General features: G+C 40.9%; 2 protein-coding genes across 10 annotated transcripts in view; one reads left to right on the top strand and one right to left on the bottom strand.

The window, feature by feature from the left end:
• The window catches only part of LOC122574402 (homeotic protein distal-less), a 112,366-nt gene that overhangs the window by 23,286 nt on the left and 64,284 nt on the right, over window positions 1–24,796 (top strand). The window lies entirely within an intron of this gene.
• Window positions 19,534–24,796, bottom strand: part of LOC122574403 — a 62,727-nt gene continuing 57,464 nt past the window's right edge. For 2 of the 3 annotated variants that reach the window (XM_043741963.1, XM_043741962.1), the window contains exon 3: window positions 19,534–20,097. In XM_043741963.1, the coding sequence (XP_043597898.1) occupies window positions 19,776–20,097 (322 nt within the window). In that variant the 3' untranslated portion in view covers window positions 19,534–19,775. Of the gene's footprint in view, window positions 20,098–24,593; window positions 24,663–24,796 lie in introns of those variants that run through there. The other variant, XR_006319027.1, reaches the window with a different exon arrangement.

Raw genomic sequence — 24,796 nt, 5'->3', positions numbered from 1 at the left:
TCATAGAGAAACAGGAAGAAAGAGTAGGTGGCGATGTTAAAGCATAATGTTGATAGTGGTGGTGAAGATCGTGTGTAACAAAGAAACGACAAGGGAAGAATGGAAGTAGAAAAGATCGCGAGAGAGAAAGGGAGTATCTTTGGCGATGGTGTAGGAATGGGTCAGCCATGGCTGAGCCAGCTTGGGGTACACACACATTATTTCAATGTTGGCAGTAATGCCTGTTATTAAGCGATGATAATGATTGGTATTATCGCGGGTTGGGAGCAGCACTGGTAGCAGCGGATATAAATCATCCTTACTTCCTTCTTGCTGGCAGTGGTCGGGCTCTGCGAGAGCTCACCTCCATGCCAAGAAGCTGTAAATAACCTGGCGAGTTGCAGCGGCGTTGCTTGCCGCCAGGAGGTAAAGGAAAAGGCTTCCTCTAGTACCGCTTTTGTGTGTTGGTGAATCGGTCTTAGATAGGTCGTAGTTAGGTCTCGACATTCTCTTCCTACCGTGCTACCCTGCATGGACTTTCCCTTCCATATAACCACATACAGACCAGCCAGAACCATAGGCACCAGACTTCCGCTCTCGCCTCTTTCCCGACATTACGCATCTCGTTAACGCTTCGTGTTAACGACACGCAATCCACCATCGTCACTTGACTATTCCTTCGACCATCGCGGCGAATATTTTCAAAGAGAGAAAGAGGCTTCCACGCGTTTTCTTCGTCCAAGGGGGATGATTCACGATTCCCACGACTAGTATGGATCTCCATCGACGATAGTATAGTAACCCCAACGCGGGTTCGATTCCATATTGCTTTCCCTCGGTTCTTCGATCTTCTTCTTCTTCCTCCTCCGTTTTTCTTCCTCGTCCTCGTCGTTCGTTCTTACGAATTCACCCTCTTTCTCGCTCTACTCGTCCATAAATCATCGTTCGGCGCCGACGATCGAATTCACGATACCTACGTCCCTCTCTCCCTCTTTTTCTCTCGATTCCTAGAACGACGCGCAACAACAACGTCTCGAGGAAGGAGTTTCAAAGTTTCATCAAGCCACGTCTGCTGGCGATGATCCTCCTTCACTTTCTCGGCTCAACCTACGCGTGTGCGTGTTTCTTCTGCTCGTGGTGTGCTCTTCTCCGATGTGTCTAGGTTAGTTTGGCTTGTGCATCGCGAGCTTCGCAGAGTCTCTCGTGCACGTAGCTAACGGTAAGGCCAAAGGGGTGGGCAGGGGGGCACGTCCAGGCACGCCCACGCGTATCTCGATCTAATAAATCCAACATTTCGCCGGTAAATCCGAGCCCTCTCTCTTGGCATTCGCGCACGATCCGCAGGATCGAAAAAGGATCTAAGAATTCGGGCAACATCATGTATCGACAGGCTTTTTCTCATTAGTGCGCAAAATAGGGAATTTTTTAGCGTTTCAAAGTTGTCGTGGAAGAAGAAGAAGAAGAAGATGGTACATGATTGACCCTGAGGCGTCGTACTTAGGGTGAATCCTAAAACTATTTGTATACTTCTGCAAGGTATTTTTACATCTAATAATTTTGAAACGACTCATATTCTTTTTGGAATAATTAGTCTAATTACAATTGCATCTTCTAATGCTAATCTGCACTATGTATTTTTCCTTTTGCCAATAGGGACTTTAGTGGAAAATGGAAATCTTCTGAAATAAGGATAAATGCTTCGGTATACGTTGAATCATAAACTTTAAATTGGATTTCATTCCGTTCATGCGACATATTTCTCTCAAATTTTCCTATTGTAAGTATATAGTAAGCCAAACATTAATCATAGTTGAGTATTTCGATAAACTGATTTTTTTTGGGAAGGAGATTTGAAAATTTCTTCTCAGAGCCTTTTATGATCCTGATAATTGGCGAGATAACAATTCGAACTTTTCATACAAAGTTCTATCGCTTTATAAGAAAATTACAGTTCCATAGAGACTATAGTTAAGTCATCAATTCCATAAAGTTCAAGAAGAAAAGCGACGGAGAAGGCAAGATTTCGTGACGTGAAAACTATAATTTTCCTCTGAGATTTCTTTCCCCTTAGAAGCTTCACGACCCTCGTACTCGAAGCTTCCAACTATCTTGCGTTTTCTCACCGAGGGAATTCCACGAAATTCCATGCTATATTGGCTTCATACAGAAAGACAAACGGAAAAGAGAAGACTCGCGAGTTCTGCTTGCCGGTAACGAGTCGTCCCAGTTCGCGATTCGCACGCGAACGTACTAGTATCGGGTCAGTTGCGAGTATCACCTCGCCGTTCTACGACTTCTAGGAAGGATTTCAAACGAAGAAGAAGAAGAAGAAGAAGGAGAAGAAGAGGAGTTCGTGTCGAGGCCGGTGGGAATGTTCTGAGGAAGTTTTAATGGCATATTAACGATCGAATTATGCGTTTTGCGCGAAATCGTGGAAGGAGCATTTGTCTATCGATATCTTTCATGATTGATAGGATATATTTTATATTTATTCACTTTTTCGATGTCTATTGGCAATTAATACGCTACATTCTTTTTAAGGATGTTATATACGTGTGCGTTCCGATTTTTTATTCAATCTAATCATGATTCTAAAAGATGCAGATATAATGGCAATATGTGTGTGCTATTCTTCTGTGTTCAATACATATGTTTTAAATAAATACATATAAATGAACTGAGAAACAATGATCTGTTCCTGAGTTGAATAAATTCTTCCCTGAAGGGATTTAACGACCATGTGCAGCATACTTATTATATCGATCCTCTTATGTCAATATGCAGAATGATTCGACGTTATAGAGATTTACAATTGAATATAAGATAATCAGATAGTCCTTCAATACCAGAAACAGTCTTAATATTAAGATATAATTCTCATTGTTATATTACAGTTATTTACTGTGTTACATCAATTCTTCTAATGTATCAAACCAAACATCTACAAGAATCAACTAATTGATTAATTACAAACAAAGCTGACTACGCAAATTTTACATAATGAAAATGGAATGTATGGAGAATTAGATAAAAAAAGCCATCATTGGAAAATAGGGGGATGTCCAAATTTTAAATACACTCTATAGCCATTGTATTTCAAAGGATATCCTTTGAATCATTCAATAACAAAACACCAAACCCAGAAACTCTCTTTGAACGAGCCACAGATATGCTGTAAAGTGACATCGAAAACGCCGGGCCAAGAGCCACGAAACGGTTGGATCGCCTTGGGGTTACCGAACTCCCGGGCTAACCGGGCAAAAACTCGGGAATTTGCAAAAATGAACAATTATAGGAATCCAGAGTAGTCGTCCTGGCAGCCCCTTCCTTCACCATTACGTCCTTTTCCTTCTTCATCCGTCTCTCTTCCTCTTTCGTAATCCGTTCTACTCCCGCGGCAACCACCACGAAGCAGTGGAGGGAGGACGAATGCGCGGGTCGTTTGAAGTGGCAGCGTCCCCGCGCTTTTGCTTTCTCGGTTTCTTACTCCGAGTCGCCTTCCTCTTCTTCTTCTGCATCCACCTCCTTCACCCTTCTCTCTGCCGCGACAACCGAGCAACTCTCTTTCGCTATCGTTCCCAGTCACTCTTGCAGGTCAGCCCTTTCGGTATTCGTTTGTTTCATGGCGGTTCCCCTTCGTGTCTCTCCCCGTCCTTCTTCCTTCTGCTTCCCCTTTCCACTTATCCGTCGATTCGTTGCACACAAGCTTCTCGTCCCTTCCTTCTATTGCCGCCAAGGCGACCCTATGTACCGCATAGTTGCGGCATTGCTTCGGGCCGGGTCTCGTTTTACAACCCTGTCCCGGTCTCGGAAGGTGCCGACCTCCGTAGATGTTCACCTACTCTCTGCCATGCGAAGACACTCTTTGTTACCTCGTTGGTTGGCGTAGACAAATTTTTATTGTACTATTGAAGTCATAATCATTAAGGTAACGTTTATGAGAGCTTAGAAATCTTTCCTCTTGTGGTAATTTGAAATGTACACATCGTTAGATTAGGATTACCAACAGTGTATACATAACCCACAATACCATTCTTTATTACACCTTTTATTTATTAATCAGATATTTATTTATTATGTATGAATATTTGTATTTAAATAAAATGACCGATTACATGTTAATCGTAATATGAATATCGTCCTGCATATTTTACAATTCTTGCAGTATTGTTCACTCTATGAAATATCATTCGAACGAATAGCCTTTTTTAAAACTAGCCAACAACGATATAAACATTCGATTAATGCATTTCATTTAAACCTCAAGTAGAGCAAGAAATTGTATTGTTTAAAAAAATGTCATAAAAAGGTAGAGTTCAATGTAAGGTGACGAGTTGTAAAGTAAAGTGACGAGAACAAGTAAGAAGAATAAAGTCTATGAGACGTACTCGTTTAACGATGTACGCTTAATTAGATGGGTGGTTATCGATTAATTTATACGAATAGGGATGAAACGCGTATTTCGAGGGATATTTCGAAGATTGCAGCTCAGCTGTTTTTGTTGGATCATTGAGCAAGCAGGTGTACTATTACGTAATGATGAGTTACGTGACGTTTTATTTTTACTGTGAGAATTTCCGTGAGGCGAGGCACGACCTTGATTGACAAGCTATGTATATCGATTCAATTTATCGGTCTAAGCATGCGGCTTTTATTCGACGCAGCAAGAAACAAATTAGCCCGAATATAGATTTCGCGGTTCGTGTGAATACATTTCGTTTTTCAGTCGATTTATACTCAGCGATCAGTGGTGCAGGCAATGGCTTCCGGAAACAGCGTTAATTGAACGAAAAAACGCGGTATCTGTATGGTATCTCAAAGGGAAAATGAGCATCTGCAGTCAAACGCGACCAGTTCCTCTGCATGATGATCTCTTCATCCAACTTTTTTCTTGCCTTTCTTTCATTCTTTCTTATCATCTCTTTCCCTTTTTCTTAACTCGGTAGCGAGCACAGTCCATTTACTTTAAAATTTATACGCCACGTTAAATTTTATATTAAATATAAACCAGTTTATAACTTGCTTCGTGCAATTAACTAATTTTTGCCCGTCATTTGTCGGAAAATACAGAAAAACACAAGCTTCTGTAGAATCTTGTTTTGTGCCTTCGAATTTCGTGCGGTGCAAGAAATAATTCGTAGCTATTAATATAACAGGTTCGCTTCAAAACAACCCTAGTTTACCTCGTTCACCGTGTAGTTAATAGTTAATTAATTTCTTCGCCTAAATTCTTAGTGTCTTTTTTCTAACAAAAGAAACCAGGCTGCTCGGCCATTCAGGAACCTGATTCGTCTCTCGAAGAAAGTGTCGCTAGATTCCGAAGGCGATGACAAATGTGTCGACCGATGAATTCGCCATCGTCCGCCACGGCATCGATTATTCATTCGGTACATTATAAAAATCGAGCAGGCAAAGACACGTGGGCTTGGGGCGAGCTGGCGCAGAAGCCGATCGGACAACCAAACGTCCGCTTCATTTTGTATTCAGGGTGCGCATGCGCCAGTTGTCACCGCTGACACATCGTTCGTCAATCCGTTTCTGCACACAAAGCTCAGGAAGAATAAAAAGAACGAGGCGGCATCGCTGCACCCCGAGGAACGTCTCAATCGGCATCGATCGCCGATCGATCGATTCAACGACGTCTTCTTCTTACCAGAGACGTGCAGCACTTCGCCAGATCTTTTGCAACAACTCCGTCGAATCCTGTTTGCCATCACGATCCTGTTGATCGCGGTGATATGCCCGTCAATTTTCGTCAAGAACAAATATTCGATAAAGGAACGCGCGATGGTCGTTGAATTTAAATCGTCTAGACATCATCGGCAATCGTCAAGATTTTTTGTCGACCTGACATTGGATATGAACGCTGTTTGATATGTAATGCGTGTTGTCTAACGAGAATAGTCATGATATCGTCGACGAGATTAACCTTTAGAATATCTTAAGAAATATCTCGAGTATAATATCGATGCAGTGTTTACTCGAAATGTCGATATGAATGCTGTCGGATGATGCTGAGAACTGACGGATGATAGACTCGTGTCTGTCATCATGTGTGACATGTTACAGAAGGAATTTTGAATTTTCCAACTTGGATTCGAACCTTTGGATCTTTCCGCTTGTATCCGAACTATCGATTTCTTAGATTCGTATTTAAACCCTCGCATCTCTCAGCTTATATTTTCAAATCCTCGAGTTGTTGGATTTGAATCTTCGTACTTGGAATATTAAAATATCCTTTTAAATTTCCACGTCTCGAATCGTGAAATTCGCGATCAACACGCAATCTTATAAATTTCAACTATTCTCATAAGAAAAATTACTTTCAATTTTCCGTTAAATCGAATCTTTTTCTTTGCACAATGGCAAGACCAAGTATGTAATTCCACGTATTCTCCTAATAAAAATTCCCAATCTTATGAATTCTAACTATTCTTATAAAAAAATTACTTTGAATTTTCCGTTAAATCGAATCTTTTTGCCTTGCACAACGGCAAAACCTAGTATGTAATTCCACGTATTCTCCTAATAAAAACGGCTCGCCGTCACCGATCAATATTATGGACGTCAATACCGATCGTTCTTAAGAACGCCATCACGACAACAAATTTCTTATACCGAGCTTAACGAGTGTCGCTCGAGAAACCCTGTGGCCATAATTATTGTCTACTTGACTGGCGGGTTGGCGCCTGGCAATATCCGCGACTTATTTCGGGCGTTGGTTATTATAACTGGACGAAGTCCGAAAAAAAGAGTGATTTTAATGTGCTGTCAGAATCAAGCAGCTTCGCCGATCCTGATGGTATCTCAAGCAGCTGCCGTTTGTTGCGTTGTTCCCGTGAATCGTCCGACAGCACGCGGCCGTAAAAGCGTGCGCGTGCATACGCACACATCGTATCGCTTCGCTTTTTATACAATCTCTAACTCTCATTTGCTGTTTCATGAAAGATGTAACGCGTTGATGCGCGCCTACTATCTCTCTAAGTAAGAAGGTAGAGGTCGGAGTGGATCGCCTTGGAGCTCGAGAAGCGCCCCGCCCACCGTCTCGTCTTTGCTCCGAGCCCTTTGCGTTTTGTACTCTTCCTCCAAAACCGTAGGATCGGGCCCCACCGCGTTAAGCCCCCCTCACACCGCTGAAAATCATACTCCTCGATTTTCTTCCTCAATTTGTTCGATGTTATAACGATTTACTTAAAAGTAATCTTTTCTAGCTCCTCCTGAAACACCCTGTTAACGAGGTATTCTGAAATATTAATCTTCCAACGAGAATAGCCCCAACTTTCAATCGATTTATATCGAGAATATTATTCATAAAATTGCTATCTTCATCCTTAATTCATTCGCTCGTTACTTTGCGAGTACGAATATTTCGAGCATACTGCAAACATACTACGAATACGTGTAAAAGTATTTACGATTGAAAGTAAGAATCGAATGGGTTGTTTCTTGTACGAAAAACTTTATGCGATAAGAGTAATATTCTGTAAAGATTTATATAAATTGTCGAGTAATAATGAGGTGGAATAATTAAAATTTTCAAAAGTTCAGATTTGCACATTTTCATTAGTATTCGTGACCAAGAGTGGAAGTTTCTTCGTTACTATTCGGCGATCGTATTGGATTGTTCTAAATTGGCACGTGTAAGTCAGGCTTAAAGATTCACAGCCTTACACCCCGGTATCATACCACTCGCGTTTGGAAGCGCGTAAACCACACCACGAACCGACCGCGATCCATTCAATGCAAGATCCCGGTATAGCCTCTATCAGATGCCCTTTGTCGATCGATCCTCTTTGTAAATCGGGCCGCGATGGTGCTATCGTGTTACCTCTCAAGAGGTATACGTATTAACCAGGCCGTAATCCTGGAACACGTAGTCCTAATTTGTACGCGAACCTCGGCAATCTAAATACTGCAAATTACACATTAGGAATCATCACCATCGTGAGTCTTCTCTTTTTTCTTTTTCTAACTCGAAAATGTATTGAATTATCTCTTACGATAACACTAGAGAAATAACATTACAAAATTAGTACCTTTTCTCATGAAATTTCTAATATCGTGCACGCAAATTTAATGACGATTCCGTGGTAGATATTATCGTGACTCAGAATGACTATCGTTTCGTTACAAAGTTACCAGAACGCGACCGACGCAATGTAAAAATTCTAACGCTAAGCATACGGATAAGCTTGATCCAGATTGTGGCCAAAGTCGCATCGGTTTTACGGATCGTTAATTTTGTCGTTACAACACGAACTTGGTAATGGTCGCGTGCAAAGAGCATCTCAGCTCTGGCTACGTTTAATTTCGAATAATTCTCCGGTGTCAGGAAAAAATACGAGTCTCAAGATGGAAACACTTGAAGTTCATGGTATTTTTCCGGTTAATATGCGTTCAGATTAATCAAGCTACTTGTATTCGGATCCAATATTTACTGGAAAAATCACAATGAAGATAATAGTGGCAGAAATAAGATTCGAAGAATTTGAATTCAAACGCATAAATCCCTTACGATATATTTTTACCGCTTGAAAAAATATAGTCAATTTCATGTGATAATAAACACGAAACACTATTTTACTAAAACTAGCTGCCCATTTGACTAATGAGAAGAAAGATAAAAGCTTGAAAGCATATATCAAGTGTAGCAAATAGTACATTCGCACTGATAAAAGTTCGAATTCAAGTAATTCGTCCATCCGTTCTAAGGCTTCAATTTCTTGAACTCATTCTACACGAATACATCTGCTTAACAAATGTTGATGGACGCGTTGTAAAAGACTCGTTGATATAGTATAATCCTATCGTCGTCAACGTCACAAAAACGTCGGTTGAACTTCATCGAACGGTGACGCTATAGTTTGCAGTTCTAGCGTCGAAAAAGTTGGCACGAAATCACTACGTGTCTTTCGTAGAATACTATATACCCGCAGAATAGACGATGTCAACGATTGGGAATGACATCGACGATTCTAGTCCTCCTTTGGTTCGATTCGGTTTACGTACAACAATCAAAGGCTAGCCTGTATACGGTCGTACAAGTTATACGCGGCAAGTTATCCGGCAATTTAAATGGCAAACTTTTCCTTGCACGACCATCACCACCAATACACCGGTAGCAACAAGGAACGATGATGAGGATCGATAGGCACGCCTGCTAACGATTAGAACTTTGTTTCATTACGAACCCCTTCTGCGGCGACGTGAGCAACGACAGCGAAATGAGAGCCCAGATTCTTTGTTATTATTAACTCATGCTTCTACTAGGTCGATACACCAACCCACACTAAGGAGTTAAACGTCGACCTGGTGGCTGCTGGTAGAAACTTACACGCGAGTGACACCGATCTGACGAACCCTTTCGAGGAATGGGATCGAACATTCCTAAATAATCCCGGATAACCGCCCCTATGTGTGTTTGACCAACTTTTCACTCGACAACTTTTCACCACCAAGCTTATACGAGCTGGATTTATTTCACCATACCTCCGTACTTCTATTTATTTCCTTCTTTTTTCGTATGATATAAGCGTGCATCGATCTTCCCCTATCGAACGCCGTTCATAGGAAACGTCGACACACTTATGCCTGACTTTGGAGTTTCCTTCAACAGTGCCTTCGGTTTTTCTATAAATGGACAATCGAGTTCGGGTTTTCATGCAATTATCGTCGAATGTACTATTTTTAACGCTACCAAAGGCAAGTTGTATGCTATTCCGGGACAAATGTTTCGTTACCACAGTAAGTAGAAAATGAAATAACTATGATGGAGCAGAAAGAGCGAGAGAGAGGAAGAGACGTAGAAAAACGTTCACAAAGGCAGGATGCCGCTGCACCACGGTATGCCGTCCACGAACCTACGAACCCCGGCGACCTAGCTTTCATATCTGGCTTCACCTGCATAATTCACATCAAGTCCTCATGAGCGTACGTAAGAGTCTAGCTGGCAAAATGGTCGTACAACGGCGAAAAATCAAACGATAATTCCTATACCGTAAACAATGGAATACTTCTACTTAGGTGTGTAACTTCATGTTGAATGATTTAGATGAATCTACAGTCGAGCTGCAATGTTCGCGTACTCGAGGAACAATGAGCGATCTAATTGCCGCAAGGTTGAATTTCCTAAGTTGTAATTTGTGTTTCAATCATTTTTCTGCTATCGAACGGGATTGGAAGGTTTAAAAAATGTTTTGCGAATTGCTGTTTGAGGAATTTTAATTTGTTAATTATCCTGGTTTTGATCGAAAGGCGAGGTTGTAAAACAGATCCATTTCTAACGCAATTCGATACGGTATCGTAACTCGATAATGCAGAAGGATTAAATAATAGAATATAATTCAAGAACGAAAAGATCTCACTTTCGGTTTTATCAAATGATTATCCTACGCACGCATGTGCTACAGAATTGGTATATTAAACTTCTTTTTCCTACTTTTCTGGTAAATTACAAAAATATCTCCAAGACACATTTCGTCGCGTTTATCCAATATCTTGGTTGGTCGGTCTTTAACACCCTAATTTCTTATGAAAATCGACTCCGAATTCCCGCCTTGACAGTATATTTCGTTTGCGCAAGATCCAGTTTGAGAAATTTATTTTCAAGAATAGCGACAGAAGACAAATCTTGTCCCAAAGATTTATTTTGAAATTAAATCCTCATTATACAAGTTGGCCTTTTTGTATCTAAGGAATTTATCTATTATTATTTATCCTATGATAAATTGAATTGAACTTCATTGAATAATATAAAACATACCAAGTTCTGCATATTTTTACCCGGTATAATTCTATACAATTTCCAGCTCCCAATTTCAGACCTCGTTGAAGAAATTCGAAATCCTACCCCAACACCGGACTGTACCGAGATTCACAATCTGACTCCAAGCAGAAACTGTCTGTCCGTGAGAAAGGTCTATCACCGCTTTCATAAAACTGCTGCTTTCCGGCCGGCAATTTCTTTCTCCATTTGATAAAGAAGAATTTGCTCTTCTTGACCGTGGTTGCCGCCGCCGTTATCCCCCAAGGCAATTTTGCTGTTTTGTCAAGGCGGACACGACAGGTTGTACGCGGGGCCCCTCGAGGAATCCTTCCTTCCTCTCACAGTGGCTTCTCTTTTCTCCCTCTTTCGCTCGCTTCCCCGTGTTCCCTCTATCGTTCCTCTCGCCGTGTCTTGGGATTAGCCTAGCGGAACCGTAGAAACATACGGCGGCTGTGGGAAATAATGACAGGGGTCCCTCGCGTCGGTGCTCGTGCTCGCTCATTCGCTCGTTCTAAAGTCTGGACAGGCGCTCGACAAGCAGATCCGGAAACGGCCACGAAAACTTTTCTTCACCACAAAATTTCACCTTTACGCGCGTTCGATAGCGTTCTCGACTTCCGGTCCTTGGTTCAGGGTCCGCCAGGAAATAGTTCCAAGATCGCGAGCGAAGGGGGCTTCTGAACCGTGAAGTCCCGAACGATTCCAGGCGAACCAGCGGCAACTAATGGGACCGGAAGAGACGCGTACTTCTTTTACGTATAGCGTCGTGGACATTGTCGAAGCACGTGCAAGTGGATCGTAAACACTTGTTTTTTGAGAGGGGCTCGATGGACAGTTATGAGCTGATCGTTGTCCAAAGAGTCATTCAAAACATTTTTTAATTACTGCGCTAATTATAACAAGTTCACGAGGGGAAAGGATAAGTAGGATTTATCGAGTTTGGCCTGGAATATTTTTAGTATTCTCGTAACACGGATTGTGATTTTCGTATGATGGAAACAGGTTTTACGCTTGGGACAAAATTTAGTTTCAAATTTACTTTAAAGTTAGTTGCTAGTTTTCGGCGAGGACTACTGAATACAAATATTATAAATAATGTTTCAATATTAGACGTATACATTGGTATTACAGTCGTGGATAGTTTACGCGTGTTTAAAGAAAAATTGCAAGCCAATAGGTTGATCAGTATACGAAATAAAATCTAAAGAGTAATTGGTACGGAAGAACACCATAATTTTACAAAAATCATAATTGACCAAGGCAATTATATAATCTGCATTATAGAAGTTGTTGATATACTCATATATACAAGTATTAATTTTAAACTTTCTATTAATTTTTTTCCTGAGTGCACATTAATTTTAATATTAGCAAAATTCCTTGCGAAGCAAAACTAGGTTCCTTAAATTTCTCATATCATCGACGAGCTTCCAAAACCTCACGAGCCGACCAATACACTTGGTACCCACTCCTCTTCGCGTCGTTTCAATGACGCAATCGCGTGATGCATCGCATCGAATGCAGAGCGAGCAGATACTCGACGCGAAAGGGGGTGGTTCTATCCACCCCTGTGTTCGCCAACTTTCGACAATACTCGTTGCAGTAGTTGTGCCCCTAAACTCTACACCACCGGCATAAATATTCATAGATATCCCGTACGAAGGCGTAGGTGGCTAGGTAAGAGGTGAGGTTAGAAAAGAAACTCGTTGGAAGAGGGACGAAATCGTGGAAGAAAGGAGAGGAATCGGATGGACGAATACGATAAGCGTATAAGGACGAACCACGCGGGTAAAAGGAAACGGTCAACGGAGAAAGGAACGGCGTATGTATATATGTGAAAGTCAGAGTGAAAACAAGAGAGATAAAGAGAGAGAAAGAGAGAGAGAGAGAGAGAACGAGCGAGCAATATTAACGGGAAGTTTAATCGTCGGCTGGTCCGGGCTGTCAGCTCGGACGCACGCCGGGTCAGTCGGGCCCCTGAGGTCAATTAGTGCTGCTCAACACTCTCCTCTCGTTCTGACCTCCAAAAACAAAAGCAACTCCGTCGCGTCTCGTTTAGTTGCATCCTCATATTAAAAAATGTTCAACTTGTTGTGCCTCTTCCTCTTCACGGCCTCTTGCCTTTGTTTTGGCTAATCGCGTGGGTATTTGACCATTTTTTTAAAATATATTTAGAATCTTCATGGCGCGAGTTTCACGCACAAATATCCTTCACGGTAATTAACGATTATTACATTTCTTTTCGCTCGGAGTATCGATCCAATCGAAGTATTGATGATCAAAATATTCATCTATAATTCTTGGATTGAAAGACTTCATCGGTAAAGTGCCATACCAATGCATCTTCGTATTTGATGATTTTTTTTAAAGCATTTAAAGATTTTATTTAGCATTTTAACTATACAAATTTTACGTATATTCGATTCCTAGATGAGTTGATTATTAATTTGTACGTTTGTCTTGTTCAAATTAATAATCCAGGATACTGATGATGGAAATACTGATCTACAATCTTCGAACTGATATAATTCATTAGAAGAGCCATCATAGACATTTACATTTTGTTTGAACGCTTAAGAGTCTGATAATTCAAGTTTCATATATTTGAATTGCATAATCTATAATTTTTGTTGACCTATGACATTTGGGTCAAGATAACTCGGTAAATACCCATGCATCTTTCTCTTTCAATTACCTCCGGCGACCGTTTCTGTCCATATTTTCCCCTTTAAATAGTGCATTCTCGCGACGCGAATAGATTGAAAGCTGAACGTAAAAGCTATCCCGGTCTGGTCTGATGGAAAACCGAACGCAAGACGTGCAGCAATTACCTCTTGGCTCTGAACAGAAGAAACTATCGCGTTAATTGCGTTCACGCCTCACGAGCATCGTTTCTTTGCTTTTCTCATTGCGGCCGGTATAACACACTCTTCCCGCTTGGATCCAGATCGCCCGCGCGACAGACGTTTCATCGCATGATATACTCCCCTCCTACATTATTAAGCTGCTTCAATCATATTTTTTATTCCTTTCTACACTAAAAACGAATATATATATATAAAAAAAAAAAAAAAATACGAGAAGATTCGCTGGACGACGATGATGACAGAAAAAGGGACATCGCGAATCGAATGATGGAAGATAGGATTTTTCGAAAAAGTTACAGGGCCCTGCGTGTATCACACGCGCGTTTCAAACCAACGAGCTCTCCACGCCGCGTTCACGGGGGAAGGAAGCGAAGATAATGGTTGTGTCTACCTGATTAAGAAAAAAGGAGACGCGGAATGGGGAACCAGAGGGAAGAAAGAGAGATTGCCTATTAGCGTGGAGTCAACGCGCGGCTCTCTGAACCTGCAGAGAGAGAGATGGATTTTTTTTCTCTCGGTACCTTTCCCAGTCTTCCGGTTACAAACGAGGGATCGCCTTGGCGGAATCGATCGTCTGGTCGTGGCAAGGATCGCCAGCCAACGAAGGAATAATGGGAAATCTCGCGGGTAAAAAAAGGAAAGGTGGGAGTGGTATCTAACCCAATTACACGTGGAAAGTAGCTACGGCCTGGTATCGTTCTTCTCTTCGACACGAGCCACGTTAGCTTCCTTTACCGTGTCTTGCAGACAATTTTTTACCAAAACGCTCATCCGTTTATACACTTCTTTATTATATAAGAAATGATTCTTTCACGCCAGAACTGAATGCACTCTACGTTGCTAATTATGATTTAAGTGTTATTATGAAAATAAATGGGTACATATGTGCGTAAGCATGTTCCTATCCTGATAAAAATCAACGTTAATATTTATGGAAAACATCTGCGTATTATTAGTAAGTAAAATTTTATTTATAATGCATGAACCAGCCGGGGGACAAGCAATTCATGTGATACAAGTCTATTCATTCTCCTTTATTGTATATCATTTTCTTTTTCACAGAATAAGAATCGACGTTCGGATAAATAAATCCAACGGACAGGAGTTTGTTTAGTCAAGTACCAACTGAAATTTCGTACAACTAAATGGAATTCAAGAATGTAATGACAAATAATAAAATCCCAATGAACCACCGTATTTAAAAAGATAAATTCACTTTGCCCTTTCACTCCACAAAGAAACGAAAATGGGAAAACGATTTTTCTTCTGATAGTTCTTTTCCATAAAATAAAAAGCTCGGTATATCTTCATTCATTCGGTCGTTTCTTAGAAACGAGCAAGTGAAAGAGGCAGAAAATTACTGTTTCTTGATGGATTTCTCGCGAATCCGCGTGTCACCCAAACGCACGGGCCGCGAAACGATTCCTTTTTCTCCTTGGCCTCCATGGCGAATCGATGCGGCGTCTTTCCGCGGGACGGGAGGCGTTTTTCGCGTAGAACTGAACGTCTAACTGGCACTTACGTACTACGTCGTGTGTGCTTCTTGCGTTCGTGTGCACGTAACCACTGCAACTGCACACATGTTGCAGCACCTTCGTGGCCTTCGGGCGTCATTCACTCGCACAGAGCGGCCGGTTGCCATCCACTTTCATTATACGTATGTACGTTTGTATGTGTGTGCGTGTGTGTGTGTGAACGCGCGAGAGCCGCGCGAGCGCACGCCTTTAATTACATTTTTGCATCGGGAACTGGCGGGAAAGAGAAGAATGAAAGAAGAGAAAGAGGAGGAGGTTGGTCGAGGGCATAGGAAAGACTGGAGATCCTGAGAATCGTTGGATAAGCCGACGTCTCAACGTGAGAAAGAACGATAATGGCGTTATCATTGGAGAAAGAACACGCTATGTTATTCGTTTTATCATTACATCTCTATGTTTATCGCTCTTGCCTGAGTAGAAAAATCGAACGATCCTAAGGAAAATGGTCTCATGTGTAGAAGATTTTGTATCAAGTGATTAATGAAATTTTAATTCGATGTACCTTGAATGACACTATCATCGAAATAATAGAGAACGACGAAAAGAAGGGGAAATGGAGGTGAAAACAAGAAGAAGTATCTCTACAAGCTTACACGATGCAAATAGATTTCCCGAGACGTTCATATAGTACTTAATACATTCGCCGTCATTAATAATCGTTCACATGGGCCGCGTTGTGTTAAACGCTCGTTAAGAGCGACTGGTAGTCTTCAAAGAAACGGTCGAATTAATTCGTGTAATTTACAAACGCGCCGTGCCACCATGGGGAGCCATGTTGCGGAGGCTTGTAATCATCGGGAAGATTTTGTATCCCTGCCACCGTTTCTATCTTATCGATCGTGTATCGTATTACACTCGATTAACGAACTTCAAGTTCTGTAGTGTCATTAATCAATTACTGTGCCAGTAGTCAGTGGGTCAGAAGATTTACACATAATTGAAGGCCTTAAGAGAGAGGTCTATAATTTGAATTGAAGTCAATGAGAATTAATAATGTAATATAAGAAAACTAAATCAATAATTTATATTAAAGACATATCCTGATACGAAGATCTATATGCTTCCAAACATTAAAATTCCCTACCATACATAACATCGAAGATTCATTACAAAATTTCCCTAGATAGATGAGAGCGTTACCTGGTCATCCCACTAATTTTTGAGAAAATATTTTACCGTTTAATTATCTTTGTAAATTAATATTTCAAGCCTACGAATATATACAGAGGGAAGAATAAACAAGAGAAAGAATCGAGACTGAAATAAAATATCGATCAACGTCTTCAAATCTCACGTTTCACAGCAAATGATTAGCAAAAACGCCAAAGACACGATAAAGGTAATTGTTTAATTACTTCTTCGAAGGGTAAAAGTGGAGCGGCAAGAAGGCGCGATGCTGTACAAAAATGGACGATCGATCGCGTGTCGATGAAAGTGACAGCCAATCGTCATAAATAATTAATAAACCCATCGATCCGGATCCCATATTGTGACACTCCGTTTCCATCGTGTTACACTCGATTTTCCATTATACTCTACGTCAATACACCTACCATAATTCGCGATCTTGTATCGAACCTACGATCTTCTGGACGAAACGCGCGGGCGATTGTGGCTGGCTTCATTGATTGCTGTTTACGTGCGGCCGTAAACAAGCCATTATGTAATCCCCCATGAGTACACTCTCATACATAATTTACAAGCGCGGTTCTCTGTCCTCACCTTCCTTCCTGCTGCAGCTTCAACGTTCTCGCTGTTCTCAACGATCGACTACGACACGGCGCTCGTCAAAGACCCCAGAGATCGTTCGTCTCACCCTCGAGACTACTTTTACGCTGCCATCGTTCCATCCTTCCGCCTGACTCTCGATTTTCCTTATTTTCTAACCGGGAAAGCTGCTATCCGCTTCATGCTTTCTACGATCGCGCCGGGTCATTATATGAGTCTCTTACTTTCCATTTAGGATCCTATATTTTTGTGAAACAGTAACTCGAAGAGAGATTCATTTAATTTGGTTTCTTTGTCATGGTATAATGGAAAAATATAAGGTAAAGTGTTTTGTAGTTTGGATCAGATTATGGTGGTTCAGGATTGCTTCTTCTATTGTTGGAAAATTTTTATGGAATACAAAAAAGAAAGAAGAAGAATTCTTAATTTATGACCACTCGCTATACAAGGAAATTTACTATTTTGGTACCACAATTTAATCAATGTTAAAAGACTTTGCTGTCTGAACATGCGTTTAGTTGTACAAACCTATAATTATGTTAGATTAATTTTTATCGCGCAGTAATCTAACGAATACACTACAAAGTAGTTTAAAAAACTAGACATATAGAACTATTACACTGCCAAAAATGACCAATTTTTCAATTTTTATAGAAATTCTGTACATTCAAGTCGGTGCGATTCTCAGAATCTCCGGCGTTCTTTGTCATTATCTATTTTCCAAAGTGTTCAAAATATATCCTGTTCCTAATTTTTCATAGAAATCTTATCGATTTGAATCGCTGCACTCTCAGGAATTCTCTGTGACTTTTTGTTACCATATATTTTTCCACATACCTTTCATCGCTTTGATACTAATTTTATACTTTAATGATCATTAATTCTACAGTTTAAGATCAATCTACATGTAAAGGGATTGTGGAATGTCGAGCAGAAGGTAGATTCAAAAGATGTAGCGACAGGCGTGATCAGTTCTATTCGCGGATTATTCAGCATATGGAATGAACGCGTGTGTGGAAGTGCGCGCGGTTGTGAGCGGCGCCGTTTGACCAGCGATCTGTTTCAGTGAAAAGTAGTAAGGGGCCTCACTCGCGCGGCCCTGAGGTGCTGCCCACCTGACGTCACGCACCTGTTCTCTCTTTCTCTCTTTCTCCCTGGCCGCGTCTTGAGAACTCGACCAGCTTTGCGGCCTATTATAAGGCCCCGTAGGTTTTCTCCCGTCGCGGCGATTTCATGCCGCGAGATTCGCGCCTCGTAGAGGCCGCGGCGCCTCCTCTCGTTCCACTTTTTACCCTCGTCCTGGCTGTCGATCGATAACACTCGCCGTTTCAATCGACTCTTCAGGGACACGACACTATATCCGTATCTTCGTTCAAGTAACCGCGCGACGATGCATAAAATATAAACATTGGAAAATAGACATTTTTAATACGAAGATATTTTTAATACGCTCTCCGTTGATTTGTAATAAGACGGCTCGAAAAAATCATTATTTTGTCGTTGGTTATCTTCTGATTATAATAATTGTGCGACATTGTTCTCCGGAGTAAGACATGGCCATTGAAAAAGTTGAAATTTTAATGTTCAAATAATGGAAAAATTCGTACGAGGATTTTTAATGCGTTATCCATCAATTTCCATAAGTCTGTCCAAGAAAATTCCCTCCTCCTCCGTTTATCAGAATCAACTTGTCATTTCAGGGACACGATATTATAAGCGTCTGTTTGAAGTAACCATTCACTACAGTGCGTCTTATATATACATGATATGAATATCGAAATATAGCAAAGAGTAAATACTATTATGTACTCGCGATGAAGATTTTTATTCGACGATTTTTCCACAAGTTCGTGCAGGAAAATCCACTCTTCGTCGTTCGCCAGAATTATTCTCTTGCCTCAGAGACATGACACCGTAAGTGTTTACCGATTGAAGTAATCGTATAAAAATATTCTCTCGTATGAAGTTTAGAATGGGGAAAAGTTAGGCTTTTCAATATTAATGTTAGCAATGTAATGTAATGTCAACAATGACAATTATGAAGAGTTCTATGCAATTTTTTTTTATTATTAGTTTCCTACAAGATCGTGCAATAAAATTCGCCGTTCGACTATAGAATCATCTTTTTGCCTCAGGCATATGACACTATAAATTTCTGCCGATTGAAGCAACCATATAAAGATATTCTCTTGTCTAATGTTTGAATGTGGTAAACTCAGTTCGATGGACAACGAGATTTAACGGTGAAGATTCCAATGTATTTTCTACTAATTTTCCACAAGTTCGTCCAAGAAAATCCCCTCTCCCTGGTTTGGCAGAATCAATTTCGCGTCTCTGGTGCAACCATCGACCCCCCTGTCTCCTTCTTAGCTTCTCGCCAGCTGAATCGCCGGTGGAATGACGACATCGGCATTTCGAGCAAACGACAGAAACGAAGGCAACGGCAACAATAACGTGGAACGGGAGGTGGCGCGGGTTATGTAAGAATTCCGTCGCTGCGGATGCGACGCGTCAGAGGATCCCTCGAGCGTGGCAGTCCATCTTGCCTCGAGGATAGAAACTGGCAGCGTCCGCTTGACGATGAAGGAACACGAAGAGGAGAAAGGAAAAGAAGAAGAGGAAGAAGGAAAAGAGGAAGATGGAAAAGAAAAAGAAGAAGAGGAAAAAGGTTTTCTAATCACGATAAAATGCCACCTACGAGTCAGAATTTTCCTTTTGCTTCCCTAGTAATCGACTACGATAGTCACGGTTGTCTTCCTTCTTCGACCTTCGATCTCTGTCCTTCTCTCTTCCATCTTCTTGCGTTTCGTTGTCGTCCTCCTTTTCTCCTGCCGTTCTTCTCATTCTCTCTCACTCTCTCTCTCTCTCTCTTTCTTCTTTCTTGCCTCTTCCTTTCTGCTTTTACCAGGCACCAGGGCACTCTAGAGAGAAAAGGGCGCCCGCGGTCGCGTAGTCTTTCCAGTTACGCGAAAAATGCGGCTTCGCGATGCTACCATGGTATTCGAGCGATCCATCGGCCGCTCGCCGAGCTGCAGTCATTACGACGCACCTATGCGAACCAGCCTGCTGCTGCTGCTGCTGCTTCCTTCTTCGCCTCTTCTTCTTCTTCGTCGTCGTTCTTCGTCGTGGATGCAAAGCCGCACGTCGGCATCTGGCCTTACAATCGTCCAGGTTTCCAGGTCTGACGCGTTCCTGCATGCATACGCATCGCGGGCAGATTCGACTACAACATGAGAAATATAGTCATTTAATGCAGACGTATAAAGAGCATCTACTCTGGGGATCTTGTCGATCTTAATTATTGAGACAACGACGGAGGTCCGAGTTTGTTCAGTTAGGCAACAATCGATTCGATTCGATCATTTTAATCAGCCTCCTGTCGCGTTTCCATGAACTTTTGATGGTATTCGATTCATGATCTTTTCTTGAGAAATAGAAGACTATACCGAGCCCATAGATCGTTTATTATAAATCGTTGATCTTGACAAATGGAAAGTTTAAGAATTTCCAGGGATTAATTATTTCTACCTTGTGAGAAGATATTTTTATAATAGAAACAAATGTAATGGCGAATATAAATTGTAGAAATTCTTCGGAATCTATTGTTTCCCTCCCCCTTTCCAAGAGATATTTTTATAGTAAAAGTAAGTGATTTAGAAAATCCAAGGTAGGTATGAAACTTTTGGAAGTAGTAAGTCTATAGCTGTCTTTTGTTCTTTTCCTAGTCTTCTTCTGTTATGCAGTAACTTCCTGTCGCCGTAAATAGTACGAGTAGCCTCAATTGTCTCGGTTAGGCAACATTGTTAATAAGTTTCCTGATAAGAAGCCCAACATTCCTGAGTGTCGCTTCAGCGTGACTCAAGCGTAGTTTGATGAATAGCGCAACTTACTAAAGTTTCAAGTACATTTCTCAGTCGCAACATAGGATTATGGTAATGCCCCGGAACCTGTACGAATAAAATAGTACACTACACACGTATAGCATGTTTTTACACTTCGTGATTTCAAAAATGATTAACTTATTTTAAATCGTGTGCAGCTCGATAACAGTTGAATAATTGATACGCTGTCAAGAAAATTTATCTCTTCATTCAATGTTCCACATTACTATATCTGTATTTGAAATTTACTTCGATACGCGAATGTTCTTCTAAGATATCACAACTGAGCTGTCTCATAAACTATTCATTCGTATTATTTATAATTCTAATATTTGGCGCATTAAATATTTTATCAAGTTCCAATGTATGTTCAATCTCAATTTGTTATGTTAAACTGCTTATAAACGTCACAACGGTACTACCACTTCATTATTTACGTTCACCATTTTTCCACCTAACTATCCACCCTATTATCGTTACATTATCATATCATCACATTCAGGGCACGTGCCAACGGTTTTGCGAAATCAAACGATTCCATGATGAAACTCGCCAACCTGTCCCTGCTGTGTAATAAACAGCGCCGGTTCAATATTCCATAAAGCATCCGGACTGGCTTTTTATAGGCGAAATATTTTATCACGCTGACCGTGCCCCGCTGCAATTCCAAGCAATTACGACGCAGGAGCGAGCGGCGCTTTCATTTGATCGCGGCGCGTATTAAACCGCGCGCAAGGGAAACGGGAGCCGCGACAAAAGGGGAGAAAAGAGGCAAAAGGGAACGAAACAAGTAACAGCGATCGGTAACAGGCTAGGAGAACGATGTTACAGAACCACCTGTAGCTGGCGAGCTGCCTGGTACCCTTCCAGTTCTCCAGGAAATGCGTCGTCGTTAATAACAACGCGATCTTCGCGTTCACCATCCTTAACAGCCGTGTTTGCGAGATAATGAAATGGTAACATTTCGATCAGCGTATTAAACCATAGGATAGAGCTTTTCTTCTTTCATCAAGCGTTTCGCTTCCTGCTGGTTGTATGTAGATGGTTGATCGAAATTAAAAGACGATTCTATAGGTGACAATAATTTGAATTCGATCTAAATTAGGTTTCGTAATTTTTATTTACGTTATATGTCCTATGAAATAATATCGTAAACCATGATATCTAATATCCCTTTCGTGTTTCACGGATCGCTTCGTTTTTTTATTGTGAATCATGGTCATCTATGGATGACAGAAATTAACAATAAAATACCAAGCCGGACAAAGTGTAACGAGATTTGTTATTTTTGTAATTACTAAAAAAACATGAAGAATATTGTTTTATTGGGATTAAAATATAGGTGCATATACTCACTTGTTTTTATCATGTTGTTCTAATTGCAACTGACAATCTATAATATAGTTAGGGATACGTATTAAAGGTCGGTAATGCTAGTGCTAAAAACTGGTTCTATAGGTGAAGCAATAATTTCGGCTCATTTAAAATTAAGTTCCGCAATTTTAGAGCAATTAATTTTAATTTGCGAGATAAATACCGTTGATGATCTTTATCGCCTAAAACACAAGGTATGCATAAAAATGAAGTATTTTATAATTAAGTAATTTGATCCAAATGGTTGAATCAACAACGATCCAAAGATAGGAAATCGAAGGGTAAGCAGGTGCGAGTGCATGATGCCATTTTAATTGTTATGCTGTGTAATTAATTTGTCCAGCTATTTTTGAAAAGTGTCAACTTTTTGAAGTTAGTAATTAAGTATAATTCTTTAATTTTCAGCCATTTTTCACATTTTTTCTGTTATTTACAATACAGTGCTATTTGAAAGTTTTCAAACTTTCCACTTCCTAACATAATGGTGTAATCTACAAAATAGGCTATAAATTAGTTCTCATTCTAACGAACTGCCAACATTATTTTATAATTAGAAATTTCGTTCCTTCCATCGTAAACGGTATGTAGCATTTCCGAGACTCGCAGTAAAGAAAACTGGATTTTAACAGCACACGAATGAAACTTCAAACCTTCAATAAAGTGACATGTAGCGATATCTGATCACAGATAAACCTCACCGCATAGAAATTTAAATATTAGCAAAAAATATAAAAAATTCTCCATATGTAATCTATATATCTGTGCAATCGAACTCGAAATCGAGTCAAGACTAGAGGTCGAATCTCTCGGCGAGTACCAGCTGCAACTCTCCCAGATAAACTCGAATTCAGCGAACAGTCGAACTAGCTATCGAAAGAAAGATGAGGAAAAATCGGCCGGTTTTTCTTTCTTGTGGACTCGGGTGGCTTTAGAATAATTGACAGCGGGAGCGGGATCGAGGAACGTGGAACAATGCGGTAGAGCATTGTGTGCGGTATGAATTCCCGACATCAGGAATCCGGGAACGAGGGGAATTCATCGAACGGATAGAAAGCTAGAAGAACGAGCTCTCGTTCGCGCGGGACATATAGAACACTAGTCATAGGTACATACTTGACGTGACGGCGAGCGTCAATGACTTATTAGCCGAGGAATGTGGTGCACAAAGCGGCGAAAAATAATTCCACGCTGCCACCAGCGCCACGCAAGGATGTCCAGTAATCCTCGCGCAATAGATCGTATCTAATGCGTCGTTTCTCTCTTTGTCCATGTTGAATTTTCATTTCTCGCAAATCGATCGCATAAATGTGTTTTTCCCGCGACGGAAGAATGTTGGCAAAAAAAAGGCATCGGTCGAGTATCGCGGTAATGCCGACAGCTGAAGAAAAAAGAGGCTTAACGATCAGGCTGGTAACAAGAGGAATCGGCTAACCGTAGATTATCTGTGCAACGACGTTCCGCAACCAGGATGGAACGAGGATGAAACGAGGATGGAACGAGGATGGAACGAGGATGGAAGGATGAGATCGATTTTACGAAGTAAACGCATATACAAGTACGATCGAATACTCCTCCGGTATATCGCGTTTCTGTGCCACTAACGTCGATGAATCAACAAATTCTTCCGTCGAATCGTGCTTTAGTTAATGATCCGTGCTTCACCGTGTTCTCCGTGTCCCGTGGAATCTGCTAGCAATCGATGATTCTTACTGTGATTCTCCTGAGAATTCTCTTGAGAATACAAAGGATAACAAAGAAAAAAAAAAGGACAAAAGGGAGAGAGAAATATTCCATTGTCGTTGAAAAGAAGGAATAACAAAAAGCCACCGCTGGCCGCGTTGATGAACCGTTGACGAATTGTCAGATTTCTACGAAACGATGGATATACGCAACGACGGTCACGCGGCTTCTTCCTCTTTCGACGTATTTGCGCGTATAGAGATGCATAGTAGTGGTTTCCCTGAGTGTGTTCGTCGCGAGTTGCTCCAAGAAGAAGAAATTACGTAAGCGATTCCCCACTTCCAATCGAGAGACGTCGCGACGTCTATCCTCTTGTCCTCCGTCCGTTCTTGTCTTTCTTTCCCGCGCGCGTATGTTCCTCTATCGCTGACATGCCGACGATGACGACGGCCACGGTGACACGTAGTAATACGCGATTGCGTAAGAGATCGCGACCGACTAGTACACTTCGACGCATCCGGCCCTTTCAGACGCCACATAGGAAGGACCGGAAGTCCTTTGACTAGTCGATGGTTCCAGCAAGTCGCTTGCTCATCGCGAATCGCTGCCACTCTAATCGTTTATTTCTGCATGATGCTGATTGTTTTCAATGGCGGGATTTAAACGCTGAAACGAAAAATAGTACAAATAGAAAATACAGGAGGAAATATTGATCTGTTCTGTAATATTTGAAAACTTACCTTTCAGCTATAGACAGATTATTTTAGTTTAGTTATTATAGTTATCAGTTTAGTTTAGTCCGAATATTTGCTGAGCAATCTTTGATAGTTGAAATATCGATCTGATGCACAATCTGTAAAAAGTCATTTTAGTATTAAAAACAGTCTTCTTAATATTTGGAGATACGATCTTGCACAACATCCTGTCAGGAAAAATCGAATCGATCGTTTCGTATAAAAATATATTGCCAAGAGAAACATTCGATGG

The sequence above is a fragment of the Bombus pyrosoma genome, linkage group LG13, assembly GCF_014825855.1.
Source record: "Bombus pyrosoma isolate SC7728 linkage group LG13, ASM1482585v1, whole genome shotgun sequence".
NCBI lineage: Eukaryota > Metazoa > Arthropoda > Insecta > Hymenoptera > Apidae > Bombus > Bombus pyrosoma.
The sequence above is the reverse complement of the archived record's forward strand: the minus strand, read 5'-3'. Positions and strand labels throughout refer to the sequence as shown.